General features: G+C 40.3%; 2 protein-coding genes across 2 annotated transcripts; one reads left to right on the forward strand and one right to left on the reverse strand.

The window, feature by feature from the left end:
- Positions 1-716: 716 nt before the first annotated feature.
- On the reverse strand, positions 717-8,012 carry mon1a (MON1 secretory trafficking family member A). Its single transcript, XM_080727280.1, has 6 exons — positions 7,934-8,012; positions 7,307-7,486; positions 5,658-6,038; positions 4,390-5,155; positions 3,392-3,539; positions 717-2,968 (listed from the first exon to the last, which is right to left on the reverse strand). The coding sequence occupies exons 2-6, from the start codon at positions 7,452-7,454 to the stop codon at positions 2,828-2,830; spliced, it is 1,584 nt and encodes a 527-aa protein (XP_080583406.1). The 5' UTR covers positions 7,455-7,486; positions 7,934-8,012; the 3' UTR covers positions 717-2,827.
- A 3,746-nt stretch (positions 8,013-11,758) lies between these two features.
- Positions 11,759-18,054, forward strand: traip (TRAF-interacting protein; the record flags this gene model as incomplete). Its single annotated transcript, XM_080728802.1, has 15 exons — positions 11,759-11,856; positions 11,964-12,021; positions 12,153-12,239; positions 12,645-12,684; positions 13,011-13,138; positions 13,346-13,440; positions 13,576-13,689; positions 14,762-14,849; positions 14,968-15,057; positions 15,264-15,352; positions 15,449-15,607; positions 16,435-16,483; positions 16,596-16,691; positions 16,856-16,909; positions 17,815-18,054. 15 exons carry the CDS (start codon positions 11,759-11,761, stop codon positions 17,911-17,913), a joined length of 1,344 nt encoding a protein of 447 aa, XP_080584928.1. The 3' UTR covers positions 17,914-18,054.
- Positions 18,055-19,558: the final 1,504 nt, after the last annotated feature.

Raw genomic sequence — 19,558 nt, forward strand, 5'->3', positions numbered from 1 at the left:
TAAATTAGGTCGTATTTTTTCTATGACATAAACTAATATCACCAGCGTTTGAAATGAGCGTGTATTGGTCTACTAGTGACATATCATCTCTTCTCCTCTCAGGTCTAACGTCAACTGTACCTTGTCGCATCTGTCTGGTGCTCCTTTGCTCCTCCCCATGGCGTATTTCCGCATGTTCCTGTTGCTACTACAGATATAAATAATAACAATATAACATAATGATTGTTATAAATCAAAATATTAATAACAATAAAGGTTATAAAATCACATATAACCGAAGAAAACAATAATCAAAACTATAAGATTTCCAGATTTGAAATGGATAGGTATTTTTTAAGAAGTCATTTAAAAGAATACACTTATTTTGATTTATAAAACCAAGCAGGTCATTCCAGAGTCAAGGAGCTTGGTAAGATCATCACCTCAACTCAGGAACAACCATCAGGTAACAGGTTCCTATCTGAAGAAGTTGCACACAAGCTTGTAAGAATGTAAGGGGTTAATTAATACAACTCTGAAATTAGGGCCCAGGCCATGTTGTCCCAACTATCCTAAAGCAGACAAGTGAACGGTGTAGGGAAGTGAACATATTAATGTTCTGTACACTTTGGCAATAGCCTAATAAAATACATAACATTATTCAGGATTTGAATGAAACAAAACAGAAATGTTTTTATTTTATTTTAATTATTAATAACCATGTGTACCATCTTAGACCAACACAGCAACAATTCCCAGCTGTGTTACACACTTGTCTTAGAACGTGTCACAACTCATATGGTCATTGGTCCTATTCAATACAACAAAAAAATATAATTAGTAACCAGTGTATTTCTGCATTATCACTGCAAAAAGTTCAAATGTACATTGTTAATGTGCAAGGAAATATAAAGGCTAGGAACCATCAGTAGCAATCCTTGCAGTTTGAAATAAAAAAAGAGGCTAGTAGTTAAGCATCCAAAAAAGTAAACAATTAAACAAGAATTAGTGCGATGACAAGACATAGCAATGGGTGATTACGCTATTAAATGATACGTGTTGACTTAAACACAGTAATATTGGACATCATATCGTAAAATATGGAATGTTGTGGAGGTCAACACATAAACATGGCAAAATGTTAAAAGAAAATACAGTAAATACAGGATCTTTGGAGAATTCCTGTCACTTTGTTTTCAAAATGTATGATGGCATTAATAAAATGTAAAAAACAGCATTTTTGATTTCCAAAAACAAAAGATGAAACACTACATGAAAAGAATGTTTTGATGCAGTTTAAACAGCATAATAGCCATTGTGCTTTCATCTAAAGCAGCATGTATCAGTGCATCAACTGGAAAATGTATAATGGAAAAAATCCAGTTCAAATATATCGTTCATTAATCTACTTTTGTCACACATGTGCAGCTAAAATCATTGGAGTCCAGAAGAATGCATCATTATTCCATAAAAAGATGCCCCACTGAGTACCATATCATATTTTGGTACCTTGCATAGCACACATCCAGATGGTGTCAGCTGAAAGGAGATTTTAAAAAGGACCGTAATGGTAACATGTTTAGCTTGTTAACTACGACTCAAAGTATTTCCAAAACACTCATTTCAGTACAGTAAAAAAATGGCTTGCTACGATGGCGTGATCTAGCTCATAGACAGTCAGTCATCCATGGCTGTGTCGTATTGAAGAACGCAAGATTCAAAATATTTTTGCCACATTTACACCTCGATGTGGAAACGTTATCTGTGTCTACATTAAGATGAACAGTATGGGCTGTGGGGTCACATAAAATCAGTAGGGTTCATTCCCCCGGGAACATGAATGCACTGCTCAGCCAGTTTCATTGCAATTACATTTTGAGACATATAGGCCCTCGTTTATCAATGGAACCAAGAAACCAGCACAGATCCGAGCACATGAATCATCTCATGACGGGGCTCACGTGGGATTCGTCAAACGGTCGACATCCTGCCAATCACACCGGAAGAATGGTCGGGTGTTGATAAATCTGTAATCCCACTAACTTTTCATATTTTCATTTCGATATTAGATGTCAGGTTACATCATTTGTTTTATTTTATAATTTTTTCTGCCTTTATTGATAGTTATGTATACAGGAAATGGGGAGTCATACGCAGAAAAGGTCTTCGGGATCGGGATTCGAACCCGCGACACAGTCAGGCAGCATTGCAGTCTAGGCCGGCGGCCCAGGCCAAGTTACATCATTTTAAGTTAAAAGTGGCTGCTGCTTATGTTTTTAGACGCTTTGTACACGTATGCTACAGTACACTGCAAGCATACAGCGTATACTGTACAAGCTGAGACCTGACACAAGATTTGAGTGTTGGCTATGCTCACATCATACTGACGGACAGATTGATATTATACCTTTGAGATGAGCGTACGCCAACTTTTTGGTGTACGCAAGTTTGAGCGTGAACTTTGGCCTAAAATTGGTCCTACTAGACTAGAGGTAAGGCCACAGGGACAACAGCAAGTTGGACATTTTGACTTTTAGGGTGGCACAAGAGAAAAGACCTAACCTGTAGGGCTCATTTTCTATGGATAAGGGGGTGTACACTACAGCCAATTATTTGGCAATCAAGCCTTAAACATATCTTTTTTGGGAGTAAAGTGACAAACGGCAGGACAAACAATAGTAGAGTCTGGTATTTTTCTCTTTTCCATAAAAACAAATTAAGTGATTATCAATATCTTTGATAGTTTTATAATCAATTAGTTTGATTAACTTTTGCAACACTACTCAAAGTCAATGGGTTAAACATGAAATTCCATCGGTATCTAAGAGGTGAGCGGTGTAGTGAGGGCTCAGTATGTGAAGGGACTGAGGATGAAGAGGCGGTCCTCTTCCTTCCTGATCCACTTCAGCAGTTTGTTAACAGCAGACACGGCCAAGGCCTTGGTCCCCAGGGGACTGAAGCAAAGGTAGAGCTCAAAGCCACTTGTCACCTGCAGAAAGAAGGAGTTCACAAGGACAAGAAGAGGGTTGAGACCAGGGGTAAAACAAGTGCAGGGAAATAATAGTTTTAACTGACAGACGGAATTTAATCAAATAAAAATGTAGAAGTGAGTTTAAAATCCTTTTAAACTGTTTGGGTTCAGCTCAACTTAGAAGCATTTACCTAACCCTAACCCTTGTACTTTATTATTAGCTTGTGTTAATTCTATAATATAATGATTAAATAAATGACCTACATCAACATCCCCCAGCCCACCCCTATTATTTTTTACAAAAAAGAAGAAAAAAAACAGATTATCTAGGACTTCATGACAATGTCAGACCAAATGAGCAGTGCTGAGAGAGGGTTAGAGGGATGCTGTATAAATGTTTGGTAGATGAAAGCAGCATCCCACACACAGCAGCACATTTACCCATGCCATTAGGTTTTCAGTCTCCCCACAGCGATAGAAAGAACGGAGTGGCCTGGTTGTGTGGTGTAGGCGGCCATGAAGCTCCTGGTACAACTCCATCAGCCTTTCATGCTCTTCTTCAGACTGGTACACAATGGGCAATTCAGGGCTTCCGTGGAGGAAAGGGACAAAAAGAAATATGATCATTCCTGTTCACTCTGCTCCTGACCTGAATCAACTTGACATCAACTAGTGCAGAATTAGCAGGCCATGCAAAAACTGATAATAGTAATTGCAAAGCAAGTACCAAAATGTCTGGTATTGAAAATCTTAATAAAGCTACAAAGGTGTACACATGTCTTCCCCAACAGAGAAAGGTAATTGCATTTGCAACTGTAACCCAGTTTTTCCATATATGAAGACATAGAGAGATATTAGGCCTATAAGCTTCAGGCAGGGTTACTTGTGAATCAGTAGTTGTCCCACCCAAAACCAGATCTACATTTCTCAATGTAAGAGTAGGGAGACCCACAAAAACATACGTGGACATACTCAAGGAAGACGTAGGGACACAGAACACCAATGAGCTGGCCAGATGTATGGAGAACCGAGATGACTGGAAACAACGATGGAGGGCTCGTCTGAGGACGACCTAGATAGATAAATAACCCTAACTGCAGATGTGCTAGTTATATTGTCTTAATCATTCCCTGCCCTGAGTTTTCCTGAGTGTTGTTCTTTCTTTTTACTTCTTACTTCCAGTTTCGGCATGACTGCGAACCGGAAATGAATGTTCGACCCCGGAACAACTCGATTTTGCTATCACTTCCTGTTCTTCCTGTTCACTATGTAAACATAACAGCAGCTAGCTCATGAATGCCTGAACGTTTTTTTTTTCATTTTTTTTATCATGATAAATGATAATATCGCGCATCGTCCCATCCCGACCCAGATTGCAGCTTTATAGAAAATGCAAAATGAGCAGTGAGCACATATATTTAGCTGTATATCCTACTCACCTGGTGTACAACCCAGAGCTTTTGGATTTGTAAAGAAAGTGCCTGAGCTCTGGGATGCCAACCTGGTCCACCGAATAGCTTGGACATTTAAGCGCCTCCTTCAGGGCCTGGTAGGCACTGCGCTTGCTCAGTCTCTCCAGGAAGCGACGCTTGCAGTCAGACAAGTTAAAGAAGTCCTCGCGGTCAGTGGAGACCAGGATGAGACAGAGCTCCGAACCTGATTCAAGGTAAGAGATGTGAGCGTGGAAGAAGCCGGCGGTGTTGAACTTTGGCAGGCAGATGGGCGTCCAGCCCTCGCCCTCTCGAAACGAGGAGGAGGAGCCCACAAGGTTGACGACCAGGTGCAGGTCCATGTGATGCAGGTATTGGTCTTTTTTCCTTACCAGGGTCACCAAGCGGTCCCCTGCCAGCAGGATGGAGAAGACCAGGCTCTTGGCTTTAGCAGCTTGCAGGCTAGAAGACACCACGTCCCTGGCAGAGCTGCCCAGAGGGAGGCAGGTGACAGCGCTGAGGAGCAGGCCCGGGTCGCGGTCCAGGCGACGCAGCAGGTTGTCAGTGAGGTGCTCAGAGCCGGCCAGCAGGCGCCGAAGGTCATAGTTCTGCTTGTGCTGGAAGAGGTGGTTGAGCTGGGTGAGGGTGAACAGGCTGACGATCTGGTAGTAGATGTAATGCAGTTCACGCAACAGCTCCTTTTCTGACTGACAGGTACGAGACGCACCCACCAAGACCAGGGGGCTTTTGCTGAGGAACACCACCTTGTATCCATCTGAGACAGTACCGTGGAAAGGCAACAAATCAAAACATTAGCCATGGTATGATGGTAGTAAATATTACATATCGTGATAGTAACATATCGATATGGACTCATACGAAATCACAGCAGTTTAGGAAAAAGAACCACCACACTTAATCACACCACCCACTTTACATCTTCTGCTTCCTCCTCCACCCTTCTCTTGGTTTTTCTCTCTTTAGGTTACTTATGTATGACTTGTGACTACAACTGCAGAGAAACCATAATTTTGCTAAACTAAAATCTATTCTGTATTTAGTGTATTACTGATCACTTTCCAGCTCATTCTATACTATTGGTCATTTTCCCATCCTATTCTGTACTACTGAACACTATTCTATCACTATTCTATCAGTAAATCAGTAAACAGTCTTAAATAATATCAGGTTTTGATCCTGGCCTTCAACACATGCACACACTTGTACTGCATTCAAACTGTTTGATGCCACAACATCGCCCGAAAACATTTTCTGACCTGCGTGAATGGAGCGGATGATGTTTTTGTCAGCCTCAAGAACCGAGACGAGGGCCATCATCACCCCCATGGTGCTGGCCAGGGCCTCTTCTGTGCCATAGCGGGAATAAATGGGCTTACCCGCCTCGCTCAGTACAAACACGTGTTTCCTGTGGCTACGCCATGCCTCACTGCAGATATCCTCATCTTTGGACTTGTCTGACCAAGACGCCCCCGTCTGTTCCTTTGCTGCAAGGTTCTCCCCGATCACCACACGGAGCTCCTCTTCAGACTCTCCAGTGATCCCCAGCTCAGGATCTACCTTGGCCTGCTCTTCAGCCTCGGCAGTTAGGTCCTCAAAGGACTGGGTGTGGACAAACATGGCACTCTTCTGGCCAGCACCTGCCAGAAACAACATGTCAAATTCGTATCAAATAATTCTCTGTTTTAAAACAAGCTTCTTGGGACCTGATTCACGAATAATGACAAGCAATCAGGGACATTCTTTGCATTGGTGTAGATTATTGTCATTGACATTGTCAAAGGTATGAAACAGATGCAGTGATTACAGGTTTGATTTGTTTAAGCCATAAAAACGTTATTAAAAAAACATAACGAGCCCATTCAAAATAATATAGCCAAGGCCTTCAGTGAAGGGACTCAGAGTTAATAAATTGCACTACATAGATACAATAGCACCACCTACAGTAGCTCAAATACAGAAGTAAGCTACTTTATGTGGATGACACACACACACACACACACACACACACACACACACACACACACACACACACACACACACACACACACACACACACACACACACACACACACACACACACACACACACACACACACACACAGAGAGATTTAGGTTACCTTCATGTCACATACATGATGCTGTGTACTGTATGATGCTCTGTGTACTGGTCTAAAATAACAGCTAATAATGATGTCACATAAAAACAATGACCATTCTGCAACATGCCAGATTTATCAGAGTAAATTGTACTTTACCAAGAGTTCTATTCATAAAGGTTGCATGGTAAAAGAATCCATTTCTAATTGGTTAGTCTACGTGGAATGGGGAACTAATCACATGATGACAGGGCATTTTGTTCCTCTTTTGGATATGTGTTTACCTACCAAAACGTGTCATAAGGTGGCTTTACCACTGACAGGGAGCTAAGCAATTATTGTTGTTGTCCAATATCTGTTGGTCCATGTTTATGTCCAGAGTAAGGCTTTCAAAGTTAGTTGAAGCTAGCTAACTGGAAGCACTTTCAACTTTCACTTTTATTATCAAAGGCACTTCTTGTACAAGAAACAATGGGCCGGTGGCTCTACTGCATCAGAGTCTCATATGCTGAGACTGCAAGGAGTTTAGAACATGTTCCTAAAGGTTTGGGATTTAGCAAATTATCTCTAAAGCAAACTAAGAATACAAAAAATGATATTTAATAATGATCCACAATACACTGACTGGTATTTCCTGGAAGATCAGAAAAACTACCTTATTAGTGCCTCAACTCATGCTGGGCTTTTGTAGAGAGTTTGTATCTGGCCATAATAGTAAGTCAAGGTATAGGAGTGTGAGCCCAGGTCCTGCCAATAGCATATTTTGTCAAAGGGTACATGTCATAAATTAAAGGGTATAATAGTCTCACCTGGCTCAGTCCCTTCCACCAGGCCTGGTGTGGGACTTTCAGCCCTTATGGGACTGTCAGCCCTGTCTATGCGAAGGTGCTCCATAGAGGCCAGGGTACCATTCTGGACCTCCCATGACACTCTTGGCTTTTGGACGTCTCCGTCCATCACTGCTACTACTCAAAGACAGGGGACAGCACCTGAAAGTAGACAAACAATGGGGATCCAAAGGTCAGCTGTTTCTTAACAAAAGGTATTTGCTGAAGAAGACTGCAGCTTTATTATTGCCATTGCCTAAACGTTGCAGCATGACACAATCAGTGAATCAGTGCAAGGGGTCCTGCACATAATAATCATTAAGTTGCATGGTAGAGTGGCAAAACATAATGACAGTTCTGAACTTCTGTCAGAGATAGCCAGATGACAGTTTGTAGGCATAGAAATAACATAAAATAACTTTGTTTCTCTCTCAAACAGGCTCTCATATCAATCGCAGTCCCCCGGGGCGTCAATCTGGTCCTGCTGATGCAGCACTATCTATGGCTTGCTAACTTCATCTGATTTACAGTTACTCTAGCTATTTGTTTGTTTATAAAGTTCGCCCCCAAACGCATTGATTTCGGTTACATTTCTCCTCCAAGAAATACCTTTCATTTCCGCAACTGCACTGCACATTCAGCGTTCGTGGTCCTCAAATGACTTTTCCCCCAGGCTAGCTCGCTAACAGTAAAAAGAGGAATAGTTTTGTGTTGTCAGACGTCACCCTTGCACTGCCACAGGTTGGAAAGGAATTGTGGGAAATGAAGTTTTCTTTGCGTGAACGGTTCGCGATGCTCTTACTTTTTGTGGTTTTACTTCTATCGTTATTTAGAGCTTTACATTTTTGTATGATCGATCTTAAAAGGAGGGAAGGTGGTTGATTTTATTTTGGGAATTAAAGCTTATGAATTATTTTTAATTTCCTGATATGGTTACCTAGGGGTGTTTCTGAATAAAGGTCTGCCCCCTCCTGATATATGGCCTACACAATGACATTAATCAGTGCACAAACTGGAAAGAGAAGATCAGCCTTTGTAGTTCCCAAAACAAGTTCACATATTTATACAAATTAATTATTGTATAATAAGTAGGCCTACAGTAGTACTTATTATACAATAATTATGAATACAAATATAAATGACCATCAGGGTTCCTTGAAGGGGTTCTAAATGAAAATGAATCTTAATGATTGATTGATTGATTGATTGAATACTTTATTAGTCTGAAATGTAAACAGCACGAGGTACAATGCAATGGGCGTGGTGTAGGCTACAAGTCATGGATCAGATCTCTATTTGACAGACTGTATGTTTAATATGGTATGCTGTAACACTTTCACCTGGCCACTCAGTGGTGCTATTGTCCATGTGGGCTCTGGCAGGCAGACAAAGCATTTACTAATTGTGACACCTATTTAGTTGGCATTCGATAGGAGAACTCAGAGAGTGTTGAATACCTTACCTGAGTGAGGTGATGGATGGATGCCACCTCCCTCTACTGCCATAGCCATTGGAGAACTTGGCCGCATATTTAGGAAGAAAAGTTGATTCTTTTTTTCTACCAAAATTGACTTGACATTTTTAACTAACAACCCCCCACTGGATGAAGATGACATTTTGATGCATTTATAAATGGCTGGCCTTGTAGTAGGCCTACCTGCCTGGCCATGTGGTTGTCCAGTTACAGGTTAAACAATAAAAGAACATTGGATAACAATTGATGCTCAATAGACATTTTTCTATTCACAAGTTTTTAGTAGTTCATATTGATTGTAATCAAATCCTTTTCATCCACAAGACTTGTTGATCAACTGCAAATTTGGGACTTGTAATACAATTAATCCCACTGATTTTCAAACATTAGTAGGAAATCAAATTTCTTGTTGTTCCCTTTTCATCTTTGTGATTGGATCAATTGAATGTAGACCAATTAAGTTCTATTTTTTCCCAGTCACAGTGTTTGTTGAGTCATATAGGGCTCTGTGAGTTACCAAAGATGTCAAGAAATTTGAGATCCTAATTATTACATTAGCACTAAAATACTCTTACATTACCATACTTTCATTCATAATGAATTAATGTATTGTCTGTATGGGACCTACTTTACCACAGATATCCGACCTACATTGTATACTTTGTTGGGAATCATAGCAATTCCATTGTACTCTCCAGTGCACTGCATTGGTCTTAAGCCTGATTTATGCTCCATTGTACAACAAAGTATAAACCATGCTTTACAGTTGCTGGTGAAAGGTTTCGCTGACCAATTCAGTGCATGTCATACAACGAAAGTAGGGGTAGATTGTAATGGGTTGGGTTTCTTTAGTCATGACAGCCCCTATGACCCCAATTCAGCACAGCTGAGACACCTGCTACAGTATATAAAATGGAGCCACACCCAGCCATCAGAAAGTAGCTGGCTGGCTTGTTGTGGTTCCCTGGTGGTGTGTTGGGTCGTGTGCTGGAGAGACTCATTGAAGGCATGACTGTGGGAATCCCTCTGTGGGATAAGCAGTGTTTCCCCCCCATCTGTTAACAGGCCAAAGCCTCATATGCGGCTTCTCATCAATCGCATGTGGCGCTGCTGTTTAGCCCCTGATGGCTCGTGGCCTTTGTCATGGACCGGGTGTGACGACGGCATGTTTGCCTCTCATTGCCTATAGTGTGGCTCTCTGAGGCCTACAACTACGACCAGCTCTCTGAGGCCTACAACTACGACCAGGAGTGGGTTCACGAACCGGAGAGAAAGAAAAAAAGGACAGAGTACTACATCGGCATCCAGCAGGAAGACGACTCTGGGGACGATGGCCTTGGTGAATGTGAAGATGATTTTTACTCGGAAAACGAAGAAGATTTTTATGAGTCACAGAGGAGGTTCAGAGAACATGAAATGGTGGACCTCGATGCCATGTACTCAGAAGAAGAATACTCGGAAAACGAAGAAGATTTTTGCCAACAACTTCCAGGACTCCAACCAGCTGCTCAAAGAGGAGATGGAGGAACACTGCAACATGGTCTACCAGACCCAAAGGCAGAAGGAAGGAAGAGAAAGTGGGATTCCACCTCTGAGGATTCTTCTTCTCCTGTTCATGGCTCTGAAGGTGTTCTGAAAATCAAGGAGAAGGACCGCATCCATGAAGCCGGCCTCCCTTAAACCCTGGTTTTAACATTGTGATATGAATAGGTATCTTTGAAATATGTAATATCTAATAGACTATAGCTCTGTATTAAAATAAATCGATATATTTCGAACCTTACTCTTTGCAGTTTGACATCTTTATAATAAAATATTCTGCCTTGAGTTATAAATAAAACAAGTGTTCTTCTTAAACTGGAAATACATATCTCTGTTCATATTCCTTTACTAAACCTGTGATTGGGTATTAAGTGTACATTGTGTCATAGGTCTACTCTTGGTCTATATGGTATTCTTTGGATGAAATTCCCAGAGTGGCGTTGTCTGGTTTCCGGGCCTAAGTGCCCTGGTCGCATTGATGGCTGGGTGTGGCTCCATTTTATATAGCAGGTGTCTCAGCTGTGCTGAATTGGGGTCATTAGGGGCTGTCACATGACTAAAGAAACCCAACCCACTACAATCTACCCCCTACTTTCTATCGATGTCCCAACGATGACTCTGTAAATGAAGGGAAACACCAAGGGGTTCAGAGGTAGAGTTCATAGTTTGGACAGTAGCAGCTCTTCAGGTTTCTTCTTCAGCCCAAAGCTGTATCATCAGTCACAGGTCCTGCCCATCCTCTGTGATGCAAAGGCCGATGTCCACTGGTGCCCTTAGTTGAATCCAGGGCCAACTGCTGTTTTTGTCCTCAAACACAATGGTTACTTAACTGAAGAGCCATGGGTCAAGGTTGTACATTATTGTTACATCTTGTGAACAAGTACATAACAAAAGTAAAACGTATTTGTGTTCGTCTTCCTTCAGACAAAAGCAGTATAGTCTAGTCTAGCCAGATGTGGTTGTAAAAGTAAGTCCTCCGAGGCTAGCTAAACAGACGGTGGCAGTAATGCAACAAAAAAGTCAAGAAGAAGGAGAAGGGGCGGGCCATTTTTTCATTCGAACACGCGCAGCGCGGAAACACTTCTCCTCCTACACAACAAACATAAACAGAACGGATCGTATTTGGGAAAACTTTCTTTTTTTGGTCAAATATTATCATTGTTTTGTTTGGGTCGTATATATAAAGCACTATAGAGATGCATAACACTATTACGGATGTAAGGATTTCATGACTGTAGTATAACGTTCGGTAAGTACTGCACTACTCGATCCCGTACAAAAGAAGCAGTAGTCAGCTAACGCTAGCCACAGCCACGTAACGTAGAGAATGATGTAATGCTGTGACGATACGAATGTATTTACTTTTTTACATTGTATACGTTTGTTTTCTTTGCAGGGCGACTTGAGAGATTCCAAAAATGCCTATCCGAGCGTATTGCACCATTTGCTCGGATTTCTTTGATCACTCCAGAGATGTTGCTGCTATCCACTGCGGGCATACCTTCCACTATGAATGGTGAGTGGTGACTTGACAAATAAAAGACTATGTTGTTGATCAAAAATAATTATAATCATTATAACCCACATGTATTCACTGGTCATTGTTTTCGCCACTTCTTTCAGCCTTCTTCAGTGGTTCCAGACAGCCCCCAACAAAACCTGCCCACAATGTCGAAAACAGGTGCAGTAGTACTGTACAGTACAGTGCATACACCTTACACACTGCAGTGTGACTTAAGCAGAACCTCTCTACATTCAACCATTCTTTACAGTTTATAAGGATCATGTAAATAATGTGTTTCCTGTCTATAGGTCAGCACCCGACATATTATCAACAAGCTGTTCTTTGACATCAATGAAGAAGAGCCAGGGTCAGCAGCTGACCCAGAGAGTTTGCAGGTAAGGAAAGGGAGACCTTGTTAATCTTACTGGGGTAATTTAGTTTCAACTTCACCCAGTGGATAGCAGCCCAGATGATTATGAAGATGAGCTTGCTCCCAGGGTTGTATTGGCCGCCAGACTCAGACTGGTTCGGAATCCTCAGGAGGGCCAGAAAAGGTTGAGAACCACTGCTCTCTTTCAGCTATAGCTCCTAAGGTACATACTACTAAGGTATAATACTAACTTGGATAAGAACTCCATTACAAATATTGGTTCTCTAGGGCTGGTTCTGTTTTCATTTTTACTGTTGTTCAACCCTAGCCATACTACAGTAATGTTGCAGCGAATATGAATGTCTCGCATGTCTTCTATTTCAAATGTCTATACAATTTATTATAGTTTTTCTTTGTTTTTTCTTTGCAGAATGAAATTGATCGAATGAAAGTCGCTTTAAGTAGTAAAGGTAAGAGTAATTTGAGGACATGAAATGAAATGATAATTTCTACTTGTAATGAATACATGTAACAAATGATTTGGCATCTGGGCTAGGTTTGTGTGAGCAATTCAGTTGCCGTATTGAAATTTCTGTGACAAATGATATGCCATGGGTTGAACATGCAGTTATGCCCCCAACTGACAAGCCTGAAATGTGAGGGGCATGTTGAGTGCTATGTAGTCCTTCTCATCTATTCTAGATCTCGATGCATGATTGCTGTGATATATACTATTACTGTACATCTATTAACAGGTTTAAAAGCTGTAAACATTATCTGTGTGTTCAATTTACAGAAAGAGATTGGCGGGACAAACAGAAGGTGATGGACAATTTTAAGGAAACTATGGACAGACAGAAGAGAGACCTGGACACTGTGCGGAAAGTCACTGTAGAAAAGGAGATGATCATTTCTGCTCTCAAAGTAAGATGAATATGCTTTACGATGTAAAACCAAATAATGAATATCATCAAACTAAAGAGTGTGTGTGTGTGTGTGTGTGTGTGTGTGTGTGTGTGTGTGTGTGTGTGTGTGTGTGTGTGTGTGTGTGTGTGTGTGTGTGTGTGTGTGTGTGTGTGTGTGTGTGTGTGTGTGTGTGTGTGTGTGTGTGTGTGTGTGTTTACTTCGCAGAAACAAATGAATTACCTTGAGAACAAACATAATGATGCTGAGAATGCAAGGGAGGAGGCTCGGAAGCTCAGGACCAAAATGAAAATCTATGAAAAGTAGTTCCACCATTTTTTCATTTTTTATATGAAACATTAAGCTACATTTTGCATTTTGAGTTTAATTTAATTTGTCCAGATTTTGCTGCCATACCCCAAATCCAGCCCACTAACATTATTGTATGTTTTGGCCAGCCTTGATGTGGTGTTACAGGGCCAGCGAGCTGAGGTAGAGTCCATGATCACTGACATGGGTGTCGGCCAGGCTGCTGTGGAGCAGCTCTCCATCTACTGCATCTCCCTCAAAAAGTAAGGAACAACCCAAGCCGCACCGTCGCTCGCTCCCCAAAATTACAAATCTCTTTGTATCTGCATTCAGTCTAGACCAGCGGTGTTTAAACCGTTTGTGTTCTAGGCAAGTCAAAATTTCAAGGCACGTCTGTATTCATATACGTGCAAAATTGCCTCTATAACACATGTTATACTGTAACTCTAAAGAAATTTAATTCACCCACTGTTTTACACCTGTCACGCTGTGATGAGTTGTAAATGTTCTTTTTTTTTTTTTATTAATGCCCTGGGCCTATTTCATACTTTCACACATTTTCAGAAATAGCAAAAAATATTGTTTTGAGGTTAGCCAGAGGAATAAAATGGTGGAAAATAACCCTAACCTTACCTAGCCTCGCGTAGCCAGGCTTACTCATCTGCGAAGAGAAAAGCCTGGTGACAATAGAAGGCAGAAAGCGTTCTAGGAGGTGGGGCTGAATTTTCCCGGAAGCTGTATTTTTTTCACAGTGCGGTGTTCCTGCAAACGTATTCCCTGCACGAAAAAATCTGGTCTACGTCTCCTGCTCCGTCGGTTGCGCTCGCAATAAACAATATACAAACACAAACATTGATTCAAGCAATATTACACCTATTAAGAGCTACAATCTATTTTAATTTTTTCGCTGGGGAATGTAAACAGACCCGCATCGCATGACGTAACGTCCGTTAAACGCAGCACTTCCGCTAGAAATCGTGGAACACACCGGAAGGCATATTGTCTACAGGGTGAACCTGACTCATGGTTTAATGAGACACATGGAATAGTCACTTATATCTCCAAAGTGGGGAGAAATCACTTTGTGGTATCTCTTTGATGTCCTTAAAATACTTCCACAACTAAACTCAGTGACAGGATTTCAAGCCTTCTGTAATGACCTATACTGTATGTATATACTGTATGTGTGTGTGCGCGTTGTCAGTCCTTGTCAAAAAAATCCCAAGGGACGACTCTTGTCTCACAGCACACCGTTTGGGAGCCAATAAGCCTCTGCCCTCACAAATGCATTTCCCCTCATTATCCACTGTCTGCATTCTTTCCCATGTTTTATAGAGAATATGAGAACTTGAAAACAGGCCACAGATCTACAAATGAAATGTGTGAAAAGCTGAAGAAGGAGGTTTTTGCCTCAAACAACAAGGTAACTACTGTTCCAGCTTTTATGCCATTAAATGCCAGAGAACACGTGTTAAACACTGAGGAGAATATGTTATCTTATGCACTGTTGAATTCTGAAAAAGGTTTTGGTGTCATTGCAGTTACAGAAAGCATCAGTGGAGTTGAATAGGACCAAGGATGACATGAGGTCTCTACAGAAGGACCTGGCCAATGCTGACAAAGAAATCTCTGTAAGAATCTGTTTTGCTCTCTGTGCAAAAAAAAATCTTGACCTTTGTGTAATTATTGCTATTACAATGAAGGTACATTTATTGTGATGCAATAACCAACACAACCAAACGTAACATTTCAAGATGCATGAAATATAGCCCATATTGCATGTTGGCGTGCAGGATTAGTGCAACCACACATCGCAGATTGTACATTATTTTCACAGAGTCTGAAGAAGAAGGTCGAGGTTCTTCAGAGGACATTGAGCACGCCGACACGCACAAATGAAGCCCTGAGTCGCCTAGTCTTTGAAAGGTTCACCAAGCTGCCGCACTAGATTCTCCCTGCAATTTCACAGATATTCAATAAAGTAAGTAAAGTAATAACAAGTTTCCACTACCTCCCTTTCAGCCCCGCCCCAGTGGAGCTACAGCATCCCCGTCTCCACCAGCCTTCACATAGTGAGGACATTGATCTCAACATGACCTACGACATCTCCACCCCAGATGAGATAACCAAAAAGCAGACGTCACGGCTCCCATTCAAGAAAATGCGTCTGGATGCTGCTGTGTGAGTCTACGTATGATTCTTTATGGCAGTGGTTCTCAAATGTAAAATTTCAATTTCAAAGCTCTGAGAGTGTACAAATATTTGTAGAAAATGAAATTACAGCAGTGATTCTTGCCGATTTGTAGGCCTATCTTATCGATTAAGTGTATTAGTATTAGCATTAGTATTCATAATATTGTGCTGCCGCCGCAAATGACTCGTCGCAGTTTGTTTCTTGAGTTGTCAAGCTAGAGAACAGGGTTTGATTCTAGCTCGGAGAGTCGGCGCACTAAAACGCCATTTTATAAAAGTCACCCCCAACGGCACCTTCCTGCGAACCCACTTTGGGTCGCGACCCATAGTTTGATAACCACTGCTATAGAGTGTTTGTTCAGTAACAGGGGTCTACCTGTACCAATTTATCAACTTCAATTTGATCGTGTTCCAGTTCCAATTTCGTCTGCTATTTTATTTTTGTTTCATCAGTTCCCATTTCACTTGTTAATCCTGTATCCTGTTTGGATTAAACTGCTATCCCGAACCAAAAATGTATTTCCTGTTTACTAAAGAATAAAGTCGGAGCTGGAGAGGCGGGGAGAATCCTGTTACTGAACAAAGCAAACACTATATAGCAAAACTATTTAATTATTACTATTCTAATTAACAAAAATAAATAATGTACACCACCTTTAAATAAAGTAAAAAATGGTATACCCAATGCAATATAATATTTATTGTTTTGTGGTGGGCTCTGGATGCTTTGAAATATTCTAGTGGTCCAAAAAGCTGAGAACCACTGGAGGTCTTGTTGTGCATCATGTCATTCTGAATCCTGGTTTATTTTACAGGTCACCTACAAAAAGAGACATCCAAAAGAACACATCCACTGGAAGCAAGGTAGTTTAGCAATATTTAACAATGCCAGAGATACGTTTGTTGTTAAACCTTCATGCTGTGTGTGTGTATACGTGTGTTTGCATATTGGCAAATGATGTATGCCTTTCCGTAGGCCCGAGACGAGGATCCCTTCTTCCAGAACTCTCTCCTTTTCAGAAAGAAGACTTTCGGCAGCATGTTGGATCCTCAGAGCAGAAGACCAGGAGCTGTATGTACAAAATCACCCAATCTCACATGGTTTAATCTCACTTGATTTACTAAAAGGTCAAGAATACTTAGAATGGTTTCTGTTTTTCACTCATAGTGTAGATGTATAGATTGATTATTATCTTTTAATTAAAGAGCTCACGTTGTAATGTTTTGTCATTTCAGGTGATTTCAAGTGGCTATGATGGATTAGGAGGACGTACTAAATTCTTCCAGCCTGTATCCTTTACTCACTGCCTTTGGACTGGATGTTGATTTAGTCTCAAGTAAATCTCACATGGTTTCATTTCATGGTTCCCAAAACATTGCCATGTATTTAGCTGTGGTTCCACATTTGAAAATATGTTGTGCCATGGATCCCAGAACAGCCATGCCGCTGAACATAATAAATGTTTGAATATTGTAATTATTACTGTAGGTAATGCTTTATTTTGATGAAAATGGCCCTGGGGAAAAAAACAAAGCTTTAAAGGACAACTTTGGTTTTTTACAACAAGGGTTCATATTTTAGATTGTAATTAGAGAAAAGAAAAGGTGAGTGTTAAAATGTTTTCATTTGCTTCGTTCTATTGTTTTATTGGGTTTACCGTGCTAAAATGTGGGGCATGCGTACGCATAGGGGCATGCGTACAAGTGGCTAAATATGTATTTTTAGACACAATAAGCCAGCAGTTTCTTTACTGCTATTTACAGTAACACTTCTAGCCCCCATAAGTCACATCCAACCATGAAAGGTTGTGTTGTATCTTGGGAATGGGCTTATACTGTGTAAAATGACATATTTAGCCACTTGTACGCATGCCCCCAACCACTGAAATAAGAATCTCTAAAACAATAGAAAGAAGTAAATGAAATCATTTTAACACTCATCTTTCATATTCTTTAATTACAAACTAAAATATGAACCCTTGTTGTAAAAAACTAAAGTTGTCCTTTAAGTATCATCAAAGAGGCAGACAAATGCCTATCGTGGAATTTGCACATGTCTTTCCATAGTTCTGAAAAGGCATGGCATCAGGGGCCAGGGCAGCATAATTCACTCTGAAACTTGGCTAATGGGATAATAACATTTTACCAGTGTAAATTGCGGTGTAAAAATTCCTTAACCCTTCCTTCCACTCCAGTCTCCTTTGTCAGAGATTCGTCCCCTGATGAAGGCTAAAAGGAAAAAAGTGACCAGGCCTCCTCCTAAAATGTCTACTTTGGACAATTACTTTGACTGAGCATTGTCTTTTTACTCAGAACTTGGGTAAAGAAAAGTCATATGCTGTACTACAACACGGCTCTGTGAATCCTAATGTAATTTACCTTTCTAAACTTGGTATTATGTGACCACTTGGTGTGTCATTAGTTTGTCTTCCTGAGAGATGTATTCCATCTTGTTTTGTTTGTTGGAATGAAATGCAAGCGTTTACAAATGGTATTAGTGTCCTGCATCATGTCATTATTGCATCTGGCAATAACAGCTGTTTGTCCAAATCTATGTTGTTTTTTTTATAAAAGCTCATTTGCTTTTCAATGTACTGGATAATAATTACATAGATATTTTACTTTCAGCACCTGCTTATGTTTTTGATGATTTCAGATTTTAAGCTCATAAATAAACTATTTTTATGACATCTTTGTGGTCTAAAATGGGTCTTCATTTTCTATGCTTTGATTCACAATGACCTGGTGAGGTATCCTCTCCTCCTGAAGAGGGCAGTATTGGCCTGAAGGAATAAATGGACCTCTAGTTAATCCTTTGCTTTGAAAAGGCTGTAAAGACACTTAAAGTGATCCCTGGCTAATACGACAAATATGCCTTAATACATTATAATTGTCCTCTATAACTACAATGTAAAATTAAAAACACCTTAAATATTTTATTTCTTCTAGAAATAGTGAATCTTTCACTCAACAGGGGAAATGCCTGTCGCAAGTTGATGATGTCTTAAATGTCATGTGTGATCTATCCCTATGGAATTTATGGCATGCATGTGCAAATAAAAACAAACTTATACTTCCTATGGTTAATATGAGCATCAAATCAATATTTCAAATGTGTTTTTTGCACATGCATGCCATACATTCCATAAGGATAGATCACACATGACATTTATGACATCATCAACTTGCGACAGGCATTTCCCCTATTGAGTGAAAGAGTAGCTATTTCTAGAAGAAATAAAATATTTAAGGTGTTTTTAATTTTACATTGTAGTTATAGAGGACAATTATGTTTTAAGGCATATTTGTCGTATTAGTCAGGGATCACTTTAAGAAAGATATTTTATTTTGTATGCCTTTCTGTAACACCTGAGTTGTACATTGTGATCGAGTTTTCTAAAATTATACTTGAACAAATTTGCAAGTTCATTGAATTGGGCCCAGTTTGAAAAGAATGTGTGACCAGATAGATAGATATCCCAAGAATATCAAAGTATTGCGATAGCTTGTCAGTGGTGGACAGTATTTAAAGTACATTTGTTAGTTTTTTGCAAGCTGGTGACTTTCACTATGCTACATTTTAAATAGAAATATTGTACTTTTGACTCCACTACATTTCTAGAAAGGGACTTTTGGGACCAAAACGTACAAAAATATGAATTAACCACTTAAGTCCTATTTCAAACATCGTGAAAATAGCCGATCTACAAGCGCACAACTCTTCACAATTTTTGACAGTTTCTGAAAATGGAATAGTAATTTGTACATTTGAATATATACGTGGTCCACCACTGGTTCTTATTACCATATAAATAAGTAGGGCAGCTTGGTAGACATTTCTAACAATATGGGGAAATGCCACCCATTGTTCTCCAAAGTACTTTACCATTCTAGCAAAGTAAAAGTCCTCTAGAACACGAATATCCTGTTGAAAATCAC

Source organism: Nannobrachium achirus, assembly GCF_963921795.1.
Source record: "Nannobrachium achirus genome assembly, chromosome: 6".
In the NCBI taxonomy this organism is placed as follows: Eukaryota; Metazoa; Chordata; class Actinopteri; order Myctophiformes; family Myctophidae; genus Nannobrachium; species Nannobrachium achirus.

Bases quoted from the DNA above. Each gene is read 5' to 3' on its own strand.
- mon1a (XM_080727280.1), bottom strand. From the start codon at position 7,454: ATGGACGGAGACGTCCAAAAGCCAAGAGTGTCATGGGAGGTCCAGAAT. The intron at 5,156-5,657 runs GTCAGAAAATGT...GTACTGTCTCAG, and splicing joins CATCCGCTCCATTCACGCAG to ATGGATACAAGGTGGTGTTC. The intron at 2,969-3,391 runs GTAAATGTGCTG...TTCTTTCTGCAG, and splicing joins CTGAAAACCTAATGGCATGG to GTGACAAGTGGCTTTGAGCT.